The following is a 22,130-nucleotide window of genomic DNA, read 5'->3' as shown; positions in this document are numbered from 1 at the left end:
TGAAGAAGTTGAATAAATACTCGGGGAATGCCGAAGAATGATGTTGAAACGAGTCGAATCGGTTGAAAAATGGCGAAATTAGAGCGGAAAAAGGAAAATTCGGAAAATTCGGTTGAATTTCAAATTTGAAAATGTGGAATTTATGGTAAGTGTGAATTTGGGGAATAGGGAGGAAGAATATGAAGAGTTGAAAGTTGAAACGAGTTGAATCGGTTGAAAAATGTAGAAATTAGAGTGGAAAAGGGAAATTTTGGAAAATTTGGTTGAATTTCAAATTTCAAAATGTGGAATTTATGGTAAGTTTGAATTTGGGGAATAGGCAGGAAGAATATGAAGAGTTGAAAGTTGGAATGGGTTGAATCGGTTGAAAAATGTAGAAATTAGAGTAGGAAAAACAAAATGTGGAATTTGGTCAAATTTAAAATTTGGAATTACAATTGAAAGTTGGAATGGGTTGAATTGGTTGAAAAATGTGGAATTTTTGGTAAGTGGGAGGTTTTGGAATAGGTAGGAAAATGATGAACAGTTGAAAGTTGGAACGGGTTGAATGGGTTAAAAAAATGTAGAAATTCAAGTTGAAAAACGATATTTTGGAGAATTTGGGAATTTTGAAAATGTTCCTAATATGATTTGAATGTGCTGAATGCTTTGAATGTGAAGAAGCTCACAAACAAATCCACAAACACATTAAATAAGAGATACTCAGTGTCAGGATAGGGATCTTTAGCTATTGATTAGACTTCAAATTGCGATCAACACTTAACACAAGTTGCTATGTCCCAATCCACACACTGGCGCACCTAACAATTTTGCGAATTAGTTCTGTCAAAGAGAAGACCAGTAGATCAATCAGAACAAATTGACCAATTGTTTATTCCTAACAAAGCGCACTAATACAGGCCTGGGTCCCGGGTCCCTGACACTAAAACTCGTGCGTTTTTGTAACCACCAAAACACGACACATTCTTCCGGGTTGCCCAGTTTTAAAGAAACACAATTTGAATATTAATGCATGCAAAATATTGCGTGATGATTGGTCGATGGCCATCTCCTCCCCGTCGAGGTGTCATCACTGTGGTCAGGAGTGGGGTGTTTTCCTCTCGCAGCCCGACCACCTGGACGTGGTGCTGTTCTCGTTCCTCACCGACCTTGAGGTGTTATTATCACTAAAAGAACACAAAAGGACACTTTGTTAGAAACTTCAACATTAAACATTTACGTATCACCATTCCTTCACACATTCAATTAATTTCAAGCATTCAATTACTGTCAACCATTCATTCATTCAAATATACAACATTCATTCATTCATTCAAGAATTCATTCAAGCATTCATTCAGGCATTCGATCTTTGTCACAGCGCCCTGGACACGCGTGACAATGACGGGGATCCCATCTTGTGGGATATGGGGGGGCTCGGTGAATGTCAGTTTCCAGACGTCAAGATTGATACTGGTGACGTCTCCTGTGTTTGACAGGACCTCCACCAGCTCTTCCCCATAGTGGATCCCTAAAATGTTGAAGGAGAGGCTGGAGTTGCAGGCCTGTTGAATAAAAAAACAACAACAATCAAATTAGTTTTGATGAATGGATAACAATGTTTACCAATGGTGGAAAACAACAAAGTACAGATATGTGAAGCCATTTACTAACCTCTACTTCTGTATAACCTGTGGAGTGGAGCATCACTCCCGAGTCATTCACCCGAGCACTCAGATGAGTGAATCTGAAGGAACCGCCGACCTTCAGCTCCACGAGATTGGCCTCCCGCCAGAGGCCAATTTTGACAGAGGCCTCATCCTGCAGTTGTTTAAAAATGCATTAAGTATGTGTGCAAAGTGCTACAAAACGTGACGTACAAATGGCTACTTACCTTTTTCAGCGTCACACTCCGAAACGGCACAAGGTGGTTGCCTCTCTGGCAGACCATGCGGATTGGACGCATCTAAAGTGGACCAAATTGATATCCCAATTACAATAATTGCGTTTGACAATGAGCGTGTCGTGTCTGTGTACACAACCTTAACGATGACAAAAGAAAAAAAACTTTTGATACCTTAGTACTAAACAGAGGATTTCAATGATTTTGTGTGTGTGTGGGTGGGGCTTAGCATCCGCATGCATGTACATCATTGCACATGCATCATGTCTTCACAGATGTACACAAATACATGTGTGTATATGTGCATTTGTGGGTGCAGGTAACTTACATCACTTATGACGCCATCAAGTGACACCATCTCCTCAGGAAGCTTTCTCACTACCTCCTGAGGAGATGATTCCACCGAGTCAGGGTATACGAGGGCCCTGGCCTCTGCTTCCAATTCCGGGCTGGTGGTTACTTGAGCCCCGGTAAAAATTTTGGAGCCGGGTTTGGTGAGGAGCACAAGGCCCCGTTGGTCCAAACCAAAGTTTAAAAAGATGTAACTGTTGCCCTCTGTGACAAGGGCTGCCAAGTGCTCAAAGAGAACAACTTTATATGCCTTCTTGTCGTCGCAGAGAGCAACAGACACATTCTTGTGCTGTCCTTGCATGGACAAGGTGCCATCATCAGCACAGATCCAGCTCCGTGCTCGAACAGCACTCCTGATTGCGACAACCTTCGCCGGGATCATTTTTGTCGCCATTCTGAAAGAGAAGAAAAAAGGGAGAAATTGACTTGTTTAGTTTGTAGATGAAAATTGGCAAATTATTCTTGTAATAATTACTATTATAATACATCTGACTGAGTGACAAAGTCAATAGTTCACGAGTGTGTAGCATATCAAGACTGCTACAAATAAACACCGGGCAATGATTCAATACTACGAACGTTACTCGGTCAGTACATATCAGTTCTTACAGTTACAATGTCATCTGCTATATAATTTTGGAAGCACATTTCATAATGGCGCCTGTGCATTTTTTTGGGGGCCAACCAAACTCAAAGAATTTCATAAAAGAACACTATAAAACTTGTTTTTATCCATTTATGTGTGGGGAACTACGAGATGTCATCTGAAATAAATGAATTACGCGTCGTGTATCTTTCCAGAAATGTCCTTACTCCGTAACGCAAAGTGCATGCATTATGGGCGTGGCACGTCCATTTTGTCGATTGTGGCCGATGCAAACGGCGGACGCTAGGTGCAAATAGTCATACCAAAGAGCAATAAAAAGGGGAATACTCCGTAATTAATTGGAACGCAAAACAAACATGTAGTTTTGACTGACTAATTAATTACTAATTACAAGTTCATTTGCTATATGCGCATTTCGTAATGGCGGGCGGATCTTTTTTTTTCTTTTTCTTTTGCTCGACGGAAACCAAAGTGAATGGACGAAGGGTCGGAATTTGTTATTATCCATTTATGGATCACTCACTAAGAGATGTTGACTGAATTAATGAATTTTGCGTCGCTGTACATGTATAGTTAATGCGTAATAAGATGTAATAGTACAGTAATTGAACTGTGACGATCTTAATTAACTTCAGTTTGAAGTGAGGAAGTGCTACTTTCCCCACAATCGCAAAAATCCTGCTTAAAAATTAAGCATATACTCAGGGTTTTTAAGAAAGTTGTGAGAAAATCTCGGGTTGGGGGTGAGACATCTGAAAAACCACTTACCTTTCTCGTCTTCAAAAATTCTCAAATTTTCCTGCGGTGCAGAATGTGTGTGAAAGTCTGAAAAGGGAGGGTAACTTTTAGTCGTAGCGTCAAAACTTTTACACACAGAAGAAAAACACTGAGAGCGGAACACATCGCTCTAAATCCATGTGAAATATGATTACACCATTGAGTGAACATATACATGTTTATATTTAAGTGAACTCAATGCTTTTAGATCACCCTTTTTATGCCATCCGCTATATAATTTGAGACGCACATTTCATAATGGCGCCTGTAAATTTCTTTGGGTGCCGACCGAAATCAAATATTTAAATTAAAGAACACTGTAAAACTTGTTTTTATCCATTTATGTGGGGCGAACTACGAGTTGTCTGAACTAAATGAATTACGCGTCGTGTATCTTTCCAGAAAAGTCCTTACTCCGTAACGCAAAGTGCATGCATCATGGGCGTGGCACGTCCATTTTGTGATTGTGGCAGAAGCAAACGGCGGACGATAGGTCCAAATAGTCACAGCCAGGAGCAATAAAAATGGGAATCCTCCGTAATTGATTGGAACGCAAAACAAACATGTACTTTTGACTGACTAATTAATTACCAATTATAAGTTCATTTGCTATATGCGCATTTCGTAATCGCGGGCGGGTTTTTTTTTTTTTTTTTTTTTTGCTCGACGGAAACCAAAGAAGTGAATGGACGAAGGGTCGGAATTTGTAATTATCCATTTATGTGGGGCGGACTACGAGTTGTCTGAACTAAATGAATTACGCGTCGTGTATCTTTCCAGAAATGTCCTTACTCCGTAACGCAAAGTGCATGCATCATGGGCGTGGCACGTCCATTTTGTGATTGTGGCAGAAGCAAACGGCGGACGATAGGTCCAAATAGTCATAGCCAGGAGCAATAAAAATGGGAATCCTCCGTAATTGATTGGAACGCAAAACAAACATGTAGTTTTGACTGACTAATTAATTACTAATTATAAGTTCATTTGCTATATGCACCTTTCGTAATGGCGGGCGGGGTTTTTTTTTTTTTTTTTTGCTCGACGGAAAGCAAAGAAGTGAATGGACGAAAGATCGGAATTTGTAATTATCCATTTATAGATCGCTCACTAAGAGATGTTGACTGAATTAAATGAATTTTGCGTCGTTGTATATGTATAGTTAATGCGTAATAAGATGTAATAGTACAGTAATTGAACTGTGCCGATCTTAATTAACTTCAATTTGAAGTGAGGAAGTGCTACTTTCCGAACTATCGTAACAATCCTGGTTAAAAATTTAAGCATATACTCAGGGTTTTTAATAAAGTTGTAAAAAAATCTCGGGTTGGGGGTAGACGTCTGAAAAGCCACTTACCTTTCTCGTCGTCAAGCAGAGAAAGAGAGCCAGTGCACCAATTTGTCTCCACCCACATCTCAGTGGCGCGAAGGTCTGTGCGAAGTCTGAAAAGGGATATTAACTTTTTGTCGTAGCATCCAAACTTTCTTCCACACAGAAGAAAAACACTGAGAGCGGAACACATCGCTACGAGATTCATGTGAAATATGATTACACAATTGAGTGAACATGTGCATGTTTATATTAACGCGAACTCAATGCTTCTAGACCCCACCCCCCACCCAAGGTGAAAAATGGTAGCGCCGACTTTAAGGCGGTAAACACAATCACGCGATACGTAACGATACGATCGAGTGACCGTGCTTCAGCATCTTTAGAACTGGTCATGATAGTAATCAAATAGTTGTACAGTAATGCTAATAACTTTAATCGCCACAGTTCATGAGATTACCGATATTTTTCAAATTATTTCAATGCAACGTGATCAGTACAATCGCAAAGATAAAACAATATACAGTATAGCAAGTTATAGAATGTACATACAAGACAACATAACAATAAACTATGATCACAAGACAATATTATAGTAAACTTTCTATAATTTTCTCATTCCCCAAAAACAAACCTCCGACTATCCCAACTCACTCCAGCCCTGATGCATGCATTGGCTGATGAATAATGACAACATGACATTAAAATAGTGAGTAGTGTGAAAGTAATGAATGAACATGCAAAGTTTAGATAAAACATAAGTATTTATTTAAAGTTTCATAATGTCATTCAAAACAGGTTCTTTTATACGACAAATCACAACATAAGTAGTCAACATACACTTTAGACTTTTCTTTCTAAACAAGAATGAAAAAAAAAGTTGCATGGTGCTTTTTGGAACAGAAATACAGTACGATTTTGGGGGGGGGGGGGGGGGGAGAATCGAATATATAATGCTTGAAATATGAAAAAAAACTCTTCAAAACTAAAAAAAAAATCAAATGTTTTACTGTTTCAATAAATAATAAACATAACAAATGACAAACAAGAATAAATCAATTGGACTTCACTTGTATGTGAATATGTAATGCTTGAAATTTTATAAATAACTTTTAGAAACTCTGAAGAAATAACAGAAATTTAAAAAACCATAAATGTTTCACTGAATTGATAATTTGATGTGATAATGTTTTTTCCCCCGACTGAATCAAACTATTTTTATTAAAAAGTTTAAGTGTAGCATGATTGTAGATGTGAGTCAGACTGGGGGTACATATGATATACAAAAGATAATGTCAACATAATTTAAGGCAAAGAGATATAGAAAGGCCGACAATTGTGCAACGCAATACGGTTAAAACGTCTAAGTTCAAAGCAGTGTTAAAAATAGCCAAAAAAATAAATCAACAACAAATAAATAAACAAATAAATAAATGAGAACAGAAAACAGACTGTATGCTACGAGGCTTCGCAGAGGGACAGCTTCCGACAGTTAAAGGGCAAGGTGTTCTTTGTCTGCATGACTGCATGCGTGTAGAACCACAGGCAAGACCCAAGACTCTTGGGCCAAGAGCATACTAGAAAAACATGAAGGAGGTGTTGAGGAGAAGCGATAAAATTGAAGAGTGCTTCCTGACAATTTTGCTTGTTGGCTACTCACAGAAGAATCAGGAGAAGTCATGTGTGTTTGGGAGTTTGCGCTCCATGATGCAGGGCTCCCTTGTACAAGTCTTCTTGAAATGCTTGGCTCTCGCTGTACATAATATCATAATCAATTCATTTTTGAAAGTCACATTACAATGAAGTCATACTTCCAGCACATGTACAACGAGTATCTTTGTACTATAGAGCGAATGACATGAAAACATTCACATACCTGTATCCTATTTTCGGGCACAACCATTTTGTTTTGGCTTTACAAATGTAAGAGTTTGGAATTAGGCTTACTTACGTTTTGCTTTCAGTCAATAGAAAGTTAAGAAGAACATTGGGCGCATGGATCTTCGTAAAATGTCATTCATTTCTCCGGCGAGATAGGTCGGTTCTCATCAAGGTTGATTCCCAGGGTGGCCGAGCTCCTGTCTAGACAAAAGGAGCGTGTGGAGCCACAGGCAACGTGAAAAAATAAAAAAACAAACATTGAGGTGGAGATGACATGAGGTGGAAAAGATATTCAAATTTAAAGAGGCTCTTTCATGACAATCGTCTTATTGGCTACTCACGAAAGAATGAGAAGTCCGCTTCTCGCCACTTTGGTTTGGGAGTCATTGGTCCATTATGAATGTTTTGGCATGCTCAAGGTCTTTGTGGAGAAAAAAAGGACAATCCCAAAAAATTGAATAAAAATGTACGATTCTGCAGAGGGCTTACACAACCTTGCCTATGAATTACAATACATTCAAATGTAATACTTTCCTTTTCTACACTTACATTACAATAGAGTAATTTGTCATGCCTACCTCTGGCCTCGATTCTGGGACGAGCTGCTTTTTGGGAATGGCGACAAAAATGATTCGCGGATAAGTCAACGCAATAAGGACTGATGTTTGTGCGAAGAGCTGGACTTGTGCACCTGATGGCACACTGGCCTTGATTCTGGAATGAGCTGCTTTCGCCAGATAAAGGAAACTGTTAAAATACAGAAGAGTGAAATGGCAGCATTTACTGTCTCTTGAAAGAAAGATAAAACATGTGTCATGATGAGAAACTTACCTAGTCTGTTTTCTGTTCTCGCCTCATGATTATGATGTAGAACAATTATAATAAATAAATAAACAAATAAATAAATAAATTGGTGTGAAAAACAATTAAAAAATAAATAACGTTTAAAAGGCCTTCCTATAACTCATCTTTAAAATGTGGTGGTAAAATCAGAAATCAAAAACGATAAAAAGTCTCCCCTTAACTCGTCTATAAGTTAGTTTAAAAATTCTAAAAGTTTCAAAAGTTAAAAATTTAAAAAGTTGAAAGTTTCAAGTTAAAAGTTTCAAAAGTTAAAAGGTTTACAAGTTAAAAACTTAAATCAACTCGAGCTAAGGGAAGGCTTTTTGAAAACTAATAAAACAAATTAAAAAGTTTAAAATATTAAAAAGTCACATCAAGTTAAGGGAAGGCTTTTGAGATTTTAAAAAGCCTTGGCCTTCCCTTAACTGAACTTGAGTCAACACCAACCCCCATTCCATCTCAACATACAGGCCCATCCTCAACTCACCACCACAGGCATGAATGACTTCAACTCTTCTTATCTTTGCATGTATCATTTACTCATGATACTTTTTAATCACAGTTCCATGTTTGGCTTTACTCACTATTTGTTTCCATTAACACTCCTATATGATTTACCTTTGAAAATGATAATAGTTCATCCAAATTAAAAAGGCCACACCTCTCCATCTCCCCTTCACTCACTCTGATGCATGCTTCTCGTGTCAAGCCAATCTTTGTCATCGATAACTATTTTCCAAGTCAATGTTTTCTTCATTTGTAATGCCAGCAAGGCAACCGGTTTATTGCTAGCATCAAGCAGAAACCTCAGTGTACAAAATTGGGGTGGATTTCATTTTGTTTGCCACCAATTTACATTAGCGGTACAAGGCTGCTATCGCAGCTATCGCTATCCACATGGGTCGATAGTTATTTTTTATGTGGAAATTGTGAGGTTTCTGCCAAATGCCAACATTACGTTTACCATTCTGAGCCACCTTGGCCCCAGATCCCATTTCACCTCAAGTCAACAAGTCACCCACCACTATTATCATACACTTACGACACCATTCACGTTTCGATTTCCATCCTTGTTGTTTTAGAAAATGCTGAACCGCATGATTTAGCCGTGACTTACCTTTCACTGGTCAAAACACAGAAAACGGGATTGTGATAGCTGTAGTAGGTTCGCAAGACACCTGAATGAAGAGCACACTGAGGTCGAGAGACAAAAATGAGGTCAAGCAATGTGTTCTTGTCAGTGGTAGCAGTGGTTATGAGTTGCGTGTAACCTTTTGAGCAAAACAAATCAAGAATGGGCTTGAATGAGGCAGATAGCATATCTTCATTAAAATCTCCACATACCAAGATCTGATGATGGTCCATTACTTCAAGGTACCGCAACAGATTTCCCAAGCTCGGCAGAAAAGTGCGCAGACTGTTGCCCGGAGGCCTGTAAACGGCAGCAATCAACACATTGAGTGGCGCTTCAAGTTTCACCACAACAAATTCGATGTCGGTCACGCCCTGAATGTATTTCTTTTCCTGGGCTGCGATGTGACTTTTGACACAAATACCTACGCCACCACCAAGTTTGGTCGCCAAGTCAGGAAAGTTTGTGTAAGAATCCCTTCGGTTCCTGTGAAACATGGTGTAGCCTTGCAAGCAAGCGCGGCCATCGGCCACTGGTCCTTGGCGGTGTGTCTCTGTGAAGCACAAAACGTCGGCAAAAAGCAGTTCGTGATGAGACACGATATCTTGCACGTGACAAGACAGCCCTTCGGTGTTATGATGGATGACAACCAGGTGATTTGCCCGATCTACCGACGGCATCAGGTGAAGGAGAGGCATTACGCTGTCCAAAGAATCCACTGCCATCTCAGCAAGAGCAGCAGTGATTTCTGGATTCGCGTGGATTCTTCTCTCATCCATATGCAGAATATGGAGACCACTGAGCGAAGTGACTCTACTCAGAGCTACGTACCCCATGCCGTGTTCGAAAACACCTTTCAGCGAAACTGCAGCCTCTGATGTCGTCATGCCTTGTACCTTATGGATGGTGCAGGCAAAAGCAAGCTTAATGGGAAACTGTCGGCGCACCACTCCGGCCTTCTTCAGCTTTTCCTCCTGTCTGTCAATGTACACGGGGTTAGCAGTACGTGCGGTCTTACTCACATGGTCGAGTTCCAAGGCAAGTTTCTGGACACGTGCTTCATTCGGATAGTTGACCAATTGGACAACTTTTGCAAACATCCCATTGCACAGACCTGCTTGAACATCGATATTGCGAGTGATCATAACACGTGCGCCCAAGGCAACTTTGATTGAGTCCGGGAGCTCATTCTTAGCGCCTTGCACAGGGTAAGCTTGCCTTGCCATTCTGCCAGTACCTTTGTCTTTCTTGTAGTCATCCGCGTCAATTTGCACAATGTCCTTATGAAGCAGATTCAGCATCGCGGAGTTATGGCCATCCACCTGTTTATTGGTGGCAAAAACGTGCAGAATATGCTTTGGACACATTTCCGGGCAAGTGTACCTCGTGGCAAGGAGAGCTCTGTCCAGTTCCGACAGTTCGTCAGACTTTTCTTTGACGCGGAGTCGGTTCAGCAGTTCGGCAAAGGCGATATCGTCTTTCTGCCGCATGATGTCGCTGAGTGTGATGGTTGTGAAGTTGTCACGCCAGTGGTCCAGCCGCGTGGGATCGTACACGCACAGAGGTTTGGACTGTCTCACGGGAGGGAGCTGGAAGAAATCTCCAACAGCAAGAACAGACATGCCACCAAAAGGTAAAACAATTCCTTTGATTTGTTTCAACCTGGCGTTGACGTAGGCGAAGAGGTCTTTCGACACCATGGAAATCTCATCGACGATGAGTATCTGGGCCATCGACAGCTCGGCTCGGACTTCGTCCAGCTTATTGCCCAGGCCGTGGTACGGGGGTTTGAGACTTCTCTGCAGTTTGAGGAGACAATGCAAAGTTGTCCCAGAAATGTTGAACGCCGCCGTGCCTGTGAAAGCTGCGAGAACAACCGTTGCCTTGGAAATGTCGGCCTCCTCAGCCAGTCGTGGTAGTCTCTGCAGTATTCTGGTAGCCTCTGCGTGGATACATTTGATCAGATGGGATTTGCCGGTCCCGGCGCCACCGTTGATGTGGTAGAAGAACTGCTCGATTGGCTTTGAGCTACACACACGTTTAATGCACCAATCTCTGACCTTGTAGAAGACACACGCTTGCTTTTGGTTAAGGTTACGATACATGTCGCGTAACACTGCGGGATCGATGGCGGCGGCCTCTGTCACGATGGACATTTGTGTTCTTTCTGACCTGACGTCGTAGTCCGGGACATTCTCCGCCACGTTGTCATTCGGTTCATCTCTCGCGTTGATTTCCTCAAGGCATTCAAGTCTCTGCAACTCACTCTCGGGAGCCAGGTGGCACCATTCGTTGATGACGAGCCCACTGTCCTCCACCTCTTGGATGGCGTTGTCAATGTCTCGACTGTGTTTCTCATACCTGTCTCTGTTCCTTTTGACGATCTGGCACACACGCTCCACAGAGTCGTCGTACGGTAACTGTACACAGGCGTGATCATGAAACAGCTGAAATGTGGGAAAGCGCTCAGATTTTAGCTGGCAATCGGCACGGTGAGGCAGGTACAGCTTGAGCAAGGCGCAGAAATACTCCTCGGGATTCTTTTGTTCAGAGTACTTACAGTATTTGATGACCGCGTGTTTTTCCGTTCTTTTCTGGACAAAGCCCATCTCGTTCAACAGAGGCAAAACATTCTTACCTTTGACTTGTTTGCCGTAAACAATTCTGCACGTCGATGCAAAATCAGCCAAGCACATGACTTCAAATTCCTCCGTTTGAGGTCTGCATTTGTACTTGTCTGGCAGGCCAGTCATCCACACCTCATGAGATTCCTGCGTTTTGCCCTCAAGCAGTGAGAGAGGGTAACTCATTTTAAGCGCATTGTCACTCGTTTGTATAAATACCACACTGCGGGAGGACTGTTTCATATGCAAGCCGCATGCGCGTGCGACACATTCCTGGGCGCTCACTTCTCTCTTTTTGGAGTACGCTTGCATAATCTGCTTCATCTCATCGCTCTCGTTGACATTTTCGCTGCGGGAGTTTTCAATCACAGATTTCAGGTATTGGCTCAAACCGTGTTCAGCTTTGCTGATGTAGCTGCAGATGTACGCGATGCAAGAGTAGGCATTCAGGATGTATTGGACGTCCAGGTTCCCATCCCAGGCGAGAAGCAAATGGCGGTTGTAGTTGTTGACCCAGCAGTCTTTCGGTTCACGCTTCAGCACGACAGAACTCGAGGAGGCAGTCGTCTGCAAATAGTTCATGTACTCGACACCGGTGAGGTTACATTTAGCCAGTACCTGCGACAGAGTCAGGGATGAAGCCTCGGGCTCATTCAGCAGACGTAGCACGGGCAGAAGCTTGTCATTTGCCGCCGACCGATTGTCCTTGTGTCGATCCCGATTGTCGTCATCGACGGGTAGAGGTCTGACGATCGTTGTTTCGTCGCAGGGTTGTTTGGGGAATCCAAAGCGGCAATTCGCACCTTGGTGTTTGACACACGTTTTAGAGTGGCTCTTACTGTGCATCTGAACCTCTGTGACCTTCTTGTACAACTCCGGTTCCTTCTCCGGGTCCGGCAGCTCAGCCGAGATGTAGCGAGACACAAAATGACAGATGGCTCCATCTGAGGCTTCCTCAAATACAGGGGCACCTCGAACCCATATGAGGCAATGAATGTGAGGACTTCCTCTGTGTTGAAACTCTAGTCGGTAGAAGTAGTCGACGACCTCACCAATCGGTTGCGCCGGAGATAGGATCAAATCTCTGAAAAGAGCTTCCACACGTTTGTTAAACATGCGCATCGTCGTCACAGGATTGCTGCGTAGGATCTCACACTTAGTCGCCCAGTCAAGTTGGGCGAAATTCACTACTTCACCTTGTTGCGCTTTGATGGCAGTGATGACTTCTTCCCAACGCATTTCGGCAGCAGAAAACGTGCAAAAGAAGGTGGGTGTGCCCAGCTGTCGGATCATCGCAAAAAGATCATTGGTGGTTCTCTCCCAATAGGCCGGCGTACCTCTCAGTGGTGTCATGAATCGGACGGCATCCTTGCTGCGCACCAATTTCTCAACTTCACGTTTGTCCTGAAGCATGGCGTTGTTGATCCTTCGACCATCCCTGGTGAAAGGCTTACCTTTGCGCAGCTGTATCGTCATGCTCGACGTTGCCTGGTAAATTTCAGTCACAAACTGGGCAAAGAACAAGTAGTTGGTATCTCGAGCAAAACGTTCATCGACACAACACAGACGCGTTTTGAAATATTTGCTTGGTGTGAGTTTTACCGCTCTCTCTTCATCAAGGGTGTTTTGACCAGTGGGAAACTGCACTGGAAAAGCCATGGCCTCAAGTTTGGGCGTCTTGAAAAAGCTTACCGGGTTGTTTCTCTCTGCAGGAGCAACGCAGTAAATGCCCTCTGTAAAACTCATGATTTCCTCCGACACATCATTGGGTTGGAGACACGATTCAAGGATCACTCCACCATTTGGTTCATCACCATCATCTGCATTTTCTCGCTGCTGTTTCTTACCACTGTTGTCATCTCGTGAGTCACTGTTCGTCCCACACAGAGCTTCACTCTCAAATCTGTAGATCTCCTCCAGAGCTTCCTCATTATACTCACGGTCACTCATTTCCGCTTCGTCCGAGCTGCTCTCGTCATCGGTGAGGGTTGGGTCGCAAAGGTCCGCGTCGTCGCGAATAGTTATGTCTCTGTACTGTGGATGGATTTGTTTCAGTTTCAGCAGAGCACTCATAAGCTTGGACCAAGTGACGGTTTGGAAAAACTGATGGCCTTTGTAGCAAAGCCGTCTCTTCAGCTTCACTCTCAACATCTGTGACTTACTTCGTAGTCTCGGCAAGACATTGACCGTCTCTTGTACCTCAGATGGCACGCACACAACATTTCCACGAATGGCTCGTTGTTGACCTTTGGGAAGAGGTACGATTTTGGCAAATGATATGCATTTTGAAATCAGGTGTCTCTCCAGGATGTTCAATCCACACAGCTCCTTTGGAATATCAGAAAGTGTTAGATTGTTTGCAACAGCAAGTGCAGGCATTTTACCATCTTTGAGGTGACTAAAACAAGTGTGACATATCCACTCCAGTTTTCTTTCAGCTGGTACTCTGCACGAGGGCTGACATTCATCATCACAAATATGGACAAATTGTCCCGTGAGACAACGTGCAACAACATGACTGTTTTTCTTATAAAAGCTACGATGGCAAGGGCGTACCTGGTTCGGAAACAATGCTCTGTGGCAAACTGTGCAGACAAATGTGGGGCCGTTCTTAACTTCGGCTTTGAAGAGCTCAACAGCTTTCATAATCACACAGTCATTTCGCTCCCTACATAGTTGGTTAATGACTTTGTATTTTAGTAAAAGCGTACTTGCTCTGCGCATTGTTTTAGTCCTCAGTGAATCAGATGTTCTTTTCATTATGCGCCTCATGATTTCCTGATGTTTGACTCGGAATTTAGGGTTGTTTAAGTAACGGCGCGTAATGTAATTGCGCTGCCTGTTTCGAAACCCAACATCGTCACGGTAACGTCCTCTGATGTAACTGCGCTGTTTGGTTTTGAAACCATCGTCGTCACGGTAACGTTCTGTGATGTAAGAACACTGTCTGTTCTTAAAGCCAACATCGTCACGGTAACGTTCGGTGATGTAAGAACGCTGTCTGTTCTTAAAGCCAACATCGTCACGGTAACGTTCGGTGATGTAAGAACGCTGTCTGTTCTTAAAGCCAACATCGTCACGGTAACGTTCGGTGATGTAAGAACGCTGTCTGTTCTTAAAGCCAACATCGGCACGGTAACGTTCGGTGATGTAAGAACGCTGTCTGTTCTTAAAGCCAACATCGTCACGGTAACGTTCGGTGATGTAAGAACGCTGTCTGTTCTTAAAGCCAACATCGTCACGGTAACGTTCTGTAATGTAAGCGCGTCGTCTCATCTTAAAACACTCATCTGTCTTATAACGACGTAACACACGGGAACAATTTCTCTTCTTAAACTCATTATCCATCTGACAACGTTGTGTAAAATAGGACTTCTGTTTGGAACTAAATCCCTTGTCTTGTTGATAACGCGTTGTAATGTAACAACGTTTTATTTGTCTTATCTCTGCGTTTTTACTGTAATTGTCCTTCTGCTTGGAGTTCTTTTTAATTCTCCTTAGTTCCTGTTTTTTACGACTCACTTCAGCTGTTTCTTTTAACTTTTCCTGTGCTTTCATTTGTCGTTGGAACTTTCTCCGCCTAGATTTCGCAATTTTTGACACATTTAGCAGCTGTTTACCTGTTGTTGGCAATACCACTTCACTGTCGTTATCGATCAATTCTTGGTAGTGACGTGCACCTGTACACGGTGTAGTCTCGCCCGTCTCATCACAGACAATCTCAGCAACAGGTCTGCTTGTGGCAGCGTCACGGATGTTCATCACGGGAGGTGACTGTGTACATGTCGTCATCTCATGGTCATTTCTGGGAACTTCAACAGGTTCAAAGCAGACTGGTACAAGCTCATACGGTTCATTACCAAAGCATCTCAAGCTTGTGTAAACCTCCGTCAACTTATCGATGAGGTCGGACACATGTGTGAAGCGCATCATGACCGCTGTGCCGTTGTCAGCATGGAGGCCATCTCGTCCTCGAGAGTGGGGATCAAAAAATCCATACCTGCCTTGGTGGTCTCGGAAAACAGCAATGCACGTTAACCGCATAATCAGCAGAGCATAATTGACCTCTGAGGTCAAGCACTGGAGTCTGTCACGAAGGTTCAGAAACAGCTCATCTCCATTGAAAGTGGTAAACATACCACCCATTGACTGATTCTTTATTAAGACATGCTGCTTTGAAAAACCACGTACAATCCCTGGAAGTTCATCAGCTGTCAGAAATCTGTCTAAGAAGCATCCTTGGGCTTTCAATGCAGCAACAGTACATGTATACAGTTCATTGCCAACATTAAGAACAGCATCAAGGTCAGAGCTGGTCAGGTGATTGAGCTCCTGCAGGAAAGCCAGAAATGTAACAGAGTTAGCCACACATTGACTGTTTCTGAATTCTCCATATATCGGATGAGCTTGGCTGTGAGATGCCAACACATACGTTACCAAATGAGGTTGCACAGAAGCCATAGCTGCAGCGGGAACGTCAGGTCCAGTGTCACAGGAATCAGTCTCAAATTGTGCATCAACGGCACGTTCAGCAGGTGGACAAAGTGGATCATCGCCACGTTTGTCAGTCTCAATAAGTGCGGTTAGGTTTTCAAAAGGTGCGGTTAGGTTTTCAAAAGGTGCAGTTTGGTTTTCAAAAGGTGCAGTTTGATTTTCAAAAGGTGCAGTTTGATTTTCAAAAGGTGCAGTTTGATTTTCAAAAGGTGCAGTTTGATTTTCAAAAGGTGCAGTTTGGTTTTCAAAAGGTGCGGTTAGGTTTTCAAAAGGTGCGGTTAGGTTTTCAAAAGGTGCAATTTTGTTATGCCGGGTAGGTAAGGTTGGATCAGTGCATGTAATTAGCGGCGGCGAGCATCGACGATTTTTGCGTCGCTCCCAGCTCAACTTTACAGCCTGCGATCGCCTCCCTTTCCTCGGCATATCAGATTCTCAAAGGATGTAGATAGAAGGAAGACAGAGGACAAAAGATAGAGCAACGACAAGAGAGGGTATAGGGGGTCAGCCACAGGTCCCCGAGCGTCGCAGAAGGACAAGTCCACAGAGCGTCGCAGAAGGACAGGTCACAGAGCTCTGCAGGAAAAAAAGAACAAATATCAATAATCTACTGTAATTAGTTACAACTAACTCAAAGCAAAATTAAATTATAATCGATTAATTTATTTATTAAAAGAAGACATTACATGAACATTGGAAAAATCTGATGCACAACTGTGTTAACTGTAATTTTAACTTGTATACAAGAGGCCCATTAGTGAGAAGAATGTGATACAAATGAATTAGTGGGTGAAAATAGTATGGCACAATAGTTACAATAGCAGCAAGGAAATAAAATGTAATGAGGTACAGTGATGGCCACCAGAGAGGGTATACAGGGTCAGCCACAAGTCGCAGGACTACAAGTCCACAGAGCGTAGCAAAACCACAGATCACGGAGCTCTGCAGGAAAAAAAGAACATATATCAATAACCTATCGTGTAATTAGTCATGCTTTGAATTTACAACTACCTCAAAGCAAAAGTATCTTTTTAATTGATTATTTTTTTTCTTTGTTAAGAAGACATGACATAAACATTATAAAAATCAGACACAAAACTGTTTTAACTGTAGTTTTACGATTATTAGTGAAGAGAATGTGGTACAAATGAATTTGTGGGTGAAAATATTATGGCACAATAGTTACAATAGGAGCAAGGAATTAAAATGTAATGATGTACAGTGATGGCCACCAGAGAGGGTGTACGAGTCAGCCACAAGTCGCAGGACTACAAGTCCACGGAGCTCTGCAGGAAAAAAAGAACAACTATCAATAACCTATAATGTAATTAGTCATGCTTTGAAATTACAACTACCTCAAAACAAAAGTATCTTTTTAATTGATTATTTTTTCCTTTGTTAAGAAGACATTACATAAACATTATAAAAATCAGACGCAAAACTGTTCTAACTGTAGTTTTACGATTATTAGTGAGAAGAATGTGGTACAAATGAATTTGTGGGTGAAAATATTATGGCACAATAGTTACAATAGGAGCAAGGAATTAAAATATAATGATGTACAGTGATGGCCACCAGAGAGGGTATACGAGTCAGCCACAAGTCGCAGGACTACAAGTCCACGGAGCGCAGCAAACCACAGATCACGGAGCTCTGCAGGAAAAAAAGGAACAAATATCAATAACCTATAATGTAATTAGTCATGCTTTGAATTTACAACTACCTCAAAGCAAAAGTACATTTAAATTTTTTTTTTTTTTTAAGATTACATAAACATTATAAAAATCAGACGCAAAACTGTTTTAACTAACGCTTATTAGTGAGAAGAATGTGGTAGAAATGAATTTGTGGGTGGTATCGCGCATCATAAAAAATATTATGGCTCAATGTAATTATGTACAGTGACATTTTCTGTCGCACTAGAGTTTATGAGATGGAGAAAATGAAACTTTGATCATGGCGTAAGCATGCCTAACTTACAGTATTCAATGTTACCTCAATGTACAAATGTAAATGGTACAGTGACCCCAATTATAACAAAAGAAAGCTAAACTAATAAATTGCTCTTGGATGCTTCTTTTGTATCAGATCAGGACTATGTAATTTTGTCATCCACCATGGGAAAAGACACCTAGGTTTTGAACTTTAGTGCTCACTACTTAACCAAAAGCACAACAACAATACACAAGCAGAGTAATCAAAATTAAACAAACCGTTGACTAAATTAAAAAAACAGTAACCAAATGTAATCACTGTTTCAAAACCGTCATCACAGGAACTTGAAATACAATCGCTTTATAATGATGACAACATAAAATTGACTAACTGAATCATGCCTCACCTTGGAAATTGAGTTGTGTCCTGCAGTGGAATAAAACAGAAAGGGAAAAAATATAATTAAGTGACATTAGTTTCGTATGACGTCAAATTGGCGTCACAATATGACGCAATATCCTGTCTCCGTGCGCCACCGTCAAAATTTCGATGAAATAAAGACTTAACATTTTATTACGATTATTGAAAGAATCAAAGTTGAATATAAAAAATAAATTCGACACAGCAACAGCCTCTTATGTTAAACCTCTTTACGCCTATTGAACTCCGGAGCCGAGCTGCAACCAAGGTAGTTGCTATTGTCCGTTTCGCTAATGCTAGCTCGTGGCGATGCTTCACAGAGAAAATGAACCAGGGCCTTTTTGATTCTCAAACGATTGTAATGAAAATGACTTCTTTTGTGAAACATCGCCGAAGCTACCAACCAAACAGCGCACACACGAAACAATCTGGGATTACACAAACAGCACAACCGTAAAGAGGATTAACACTTAAATATTTATACTCACTTTTTGGCAAATACGCGCAAGATCACAGCTACAGTCTCATTCGATATCCGCCGTCTGTGACTTAGCACTGCGCGCGGGCTGCAACAATCGCGATAAGCGGATATAACTCACGCGAGACTTGGCGTGGTGACGTAACTTTCCAACGCAACAATCAGCCCCAAAATATACATTGATTTTTCAACATAAGGCACTGTGAAACACAACCGCTTGTCAAGAAAACATCAAAATGTATTTATTTTACAGTATGCTTAAGAATAATTAAAACCATTAAGTTCGAAATAATTGTGGCATCCACGCAAACACGAGGGGAAAAAAACTACAATATGACGCCATATCCTGTCTCCGTGCGCCACCGTCAAAATTTCGATGAAATAAAGACTTAACATTTTATTACGATTATGGAAAGAATCAAAGTTGAATATAAAAAAAATAATTCGCCACAGCAACCGCCTCTTATGTTAAACCTCTTTACGCCTATTGAACTCCGGCGCCGAGCTGCAACCAAGGTAGTTGCTTTTGGACGTTTCGCTAATGCTAGCTCGTGGCGATGCTTCACAGAGAAAATGAACCGGGGCCTTTTTTGATTCTCAAACGATTGTAATAAAAATGACTTCTTTTGTGAAGCATCGCCGAAGCTACCAACCAAACGGCGCACACACGAGACAATCTGGGATTACACAAACAGCACAACCGTAAACAGGATTATCACTTAAATATTTATACTCACTTTTTGGCAAGTACGCGCAAGATCACAGCTACAGTCTCTTTCGATATCCGCCGTCTGTGACTCAGCACTGCGCGCGGGCTGCAACAATCGCGATAAGCGGATATAACTCACGCGAGACTTGGTGTGGTAACGTAACTTTCCAAAGCATCAATCAACCCCAAAATATACATTGATTTTTCAACATAGGGCACTGTGAAACACAACCGGTTATCAAGATGCGTTGTTTGTCGAGGAAATCAAAATGTATTTATTTTACAGTATGCTCAAGAATAATCAAAACCATTGTGTTCGATATAATTGTGGCATCCACGTAAACGCGAGGGGGGAAAAAACTACAATACGACGCCATATCCTGTCTTCGTGCGCCACCGTCAAAATCCCGAATAACTAAAGACATTTAGGTCCTTACGTATTATCGGGAGGACCTTTGATTTTTACTTTTTCTTTTTTTTCACATGGTTTGTTGGTTAGTATGAAGATCTTTGATTTACCGCGCACTGAGGAAGAGGCTGTTGTGTTCCTTCAGGAGAAAAGGGTTAGGGTTAGGGTTAGGGTTAGGGTTAGGGTTAGGCTTTCATCACCTCAACGTCAACCACAAGTACAACTTTGTGGATCCGAACACCGGGGCTCATACGCAGACAGTGGAACGCCTATGGGGATCGGCAAAGTGGCGAAACAAGAAGCACTGTGGCACTACACGTCACCATTTGGAGTCGTATTTGGCCGAATTCATGTGGCGGAAGCATGTTGCCTGTACTGATGTCTTTGAGTCACTTTTGGAAGCAATTGCGACGTTCTGGCCTCCGGAATTACAAATGTAATGTTATCGTTTCAATAAATAATTTACTTTAATTTTTGAGTCGTTTTTTTAAAGGTCCTCCCGATAATACGTAAGCACCGACATTTATATACATTTTATTACGATTATTGAAAGAAACTCCGGAGCAGAACTGCAACCAAGGTTGTTGGTATTGGACGTGTCGCTATTGCTAGCTAGCGGCAATGATTCACTGAGAAAATAGGGAAATTTAGAACGAAACGAAATATATGGCTTCAAAAGATTCACGTTCGAGGTTAAATGTTGTAGCGGGTTGAATCGGACAGAAATTGTAAAAGTTAGAGCAAATGTTTAATCCCCATTGAGAATGAATGGGAATTTTAAAAAAAATTGCGCCAAAATGTTTTCAAATTCGGAACGGAACAAAATATACGGCTTCAAAAGTTTCACTTTCGGAGTTAAATGTTGAAACGGGTTGAATCGGACAAAAATTGCAAAAGTTAGCGAAACGTAGCTATTTGAGGCACTTTGTGTTGGAATACGGTCACTTGCGGTTTGATTTGAGTCACTTCCGGTTTAACACAGATCACTTCCGGTTTAGCACGGGTCACTTCCGGTTCAATTTGGGCCACTTCTGGTTTAGCAGTGGTCACTTCAGGTTTTTTTGGGTCACTTCCGGTTCAGTTTGGGCCACTTCTGGTTCAGCTGAGGTCAATACCGGTTTATTTGGGCAACTTTTGGTCTATTTAGGGTCACTTCCGGTATGCTAGAGGACACTTCCGGTTCATTGGGGGTCACTACTGGTCTATTTAGGGTCACTTCCGGTGTGCCTGAGGTCACTTCCGGTCTATTTAGGGTCACTTCCGGTTTGCCAGAGGTCACTTCCGGTCTATTTGGGGTCACTTCCGGTCTATTTAGGGTCACTTCCGGTTTGCCTGAGGTCACTTCCGGTCTATTTAGGGTCACTTCCGGTTTGCCAGAGGTCACTTCCGGTCTATTTGGGGTCACTTCTGGTTCATTTGGGGTCACTTCTGGTCTATTTAGGTTCACTTCCGGTTTACCAGAGATCACTTCCGGTTCATTTGGGGTCACTTCCGGTCCATTCAGGGGTCACTTCAGGGTCAATCCAAGATGGCCGCCACAGTGGAAGTGGGGGTCAAGGGTTGAATTTTGGAAGCATAGTGGAAGTGGGGTTGAAGGGGCTGAATATGGTAAGCATAAGTTGAACAAAGTGAATAAAATTGGAATGGGTTGATTCGGTTTAAGAATGTTGAAATTAGAGTGGAAAAAGGAAATTTTGGAAAATTTGGTTGAATTTCAAATTTGAAAATGTGGAATTTATGGTAAGTGTGAATTTGGGGAATAGGGAGGAAGAATATGAAGAGTTGAAAGTTGAAACGAGTTGAATCGGTTGAAAAATGTAGGAATTACAGTGGAAAAAGGAAATTTTGGAAAATTTGGTTGAATTTCAAATTTGAAAATGTGGAATTTTTGTTAAGTGGGAATTTGGGGAATAGGTAGGAAGAATATGAAGAGTTGAAAAGTGGAATGGGTTGAAGAATGTTGAAATTATAGTGGAAAAAGGAAATTTTGGAAAATTTGGTTGAATTTCAAATTTGAAAAATGTGAAATTTTTGTTAAGTGGGAATTTGGGGAATAGGTAGGAAGAATATGAAGAGTTGAAAAGTGGAATGGGTTGAAGAATGTTGAAATTATAGTGGAAAAAGGAAATTTTGGAAAATTTGGTTGAATTTCAAATTTGAAAAATGTGAAATTTTTGTTAAGTGGGAATTTGGGGAATAGGTAGGAAGAATATGAAGAGTTGAAAGTTGGAATGGGTTGAATCGGTTGAAAAATGTGGAAGTTA

At 41.6% G+C, this 22,130-nt stretch overlaps 2 protein-coding genes and 1 long non-coding RNA gene across 7 annotated transcripts; all 3 read right to left on the bottom strand.

The window, feature by feature from the left end:
* Positions 1-854: 854 nt before the first annotated feature.
* LOC147056242 (uncharacterized) lies at positions 855-5,119 on the bottom strand. The gene is made up of 6 exons (XM_085911792.1): positions 4,972-5,119; positions 3,609-3,665; positions 2,211-2,628; positions 1,874-1,945; positions 1,654-1,800; positions 855-1,544 (listed from the first exon to the last, which is right to left on the bottom strand). The coding sequence occupies exons 3-6, from the start codon at positions 2,625-2,627 to the stop codon at positions 1,305-1,307; spliced, it is 876 nt and encodes a 291-aa protein (XP_085767918.1). The 5' UTR covers position 2,628; positions 3,609-3,665; positions 4,972-5,119; the 3' UTR covers positions 855-1,304.
* A 594-nt stretch (positions 5,120-5,713) lies between these two features.
* On the bottom strand, positions 5,714-14,121 carry LOC147056241 (uncharacterized). Its single transcript, XM_085911554.1, has 11 exons — positions 13,587-14,121; positions 13,365-13,458; positions 13,027-13,130; positions 10,678-12,933; positions 10,038-10,599; positions 8,786-9,914; positions 7,404-7,572; positions 7,167-7,246; positions 6,896-7,026; positions 6,605-6,697; positions 5,714-6,521 (listed from the first exon to the last, which is right to left on the bottom strand). The coding sequence occupies exons 1-8, from the start codon at positions 13,644-13,646 to the stop codon at positions 7,220-7,222; spliced, it is 4,401 nt and encodes a 1,466-aa protein (XP_085767680.1). The 5' UTR covers positions 13,647-14,121; the 3' UTR covers positions 5,714-6,521; positions 6,605-6,697; positions 6,896-7,026; positions 7,167-7,219.
* A 1,443-nt stretch (positions 14,122-15,564) lies between these two features.
* On the bottom strand, positions 15,565-20,816 carry LOC147056240 (uncharacterized). Of its 5 annotated transcripts, none has more exons than XR_015066030.1 (5): positions 19,486-20,816; positions 17,148-17,201; positions 16,732-16,857; positions 15,862-16,491; positions 15,565-15,756 (listed from the first exon to the last, which is right to left on the bottom strand). It is a non-coding gene; the product is annotated as an uncharacterized LOC147056240 (long non-coding RNA). The 5 variants fall into 5 exon arrangements; XR_015066032.1 differs by having other exon boundaries at positions 15,857-16,491; positions 16,766-16,857; positions 19,486-20,815; XR_015066029.1 differs by having other exon boundaries at positions 16,766-16,857; positions 19,486-20,814.
* Between the last annotated feature and the right edge of the window lie 1,314 nt (positions 20,817-22,130).

This window comes from Syngnathus leptorhynchus, chromosome 5 (assembly GCF_054491065.1).
Source record: "Syngnathus leptorhynchus isolate UIUO chromosome 5, UIUO_Slep, whole genome shotgun sequence".
In the NCBI taxonomy this organism is placed as follows: domain Eukaryota; kingdom Metazoa; phylum Chordata; class Actinopteri; order Syngnathiformes; family Syngnathidae; genus Syngnathus; species Syngnathus leptorhynchus.
The sequence above is the reverse complement of the archived record's forward strand: the minus strand, read 5'-3'. Positions and strand labels throughout refer to the sequence as shown.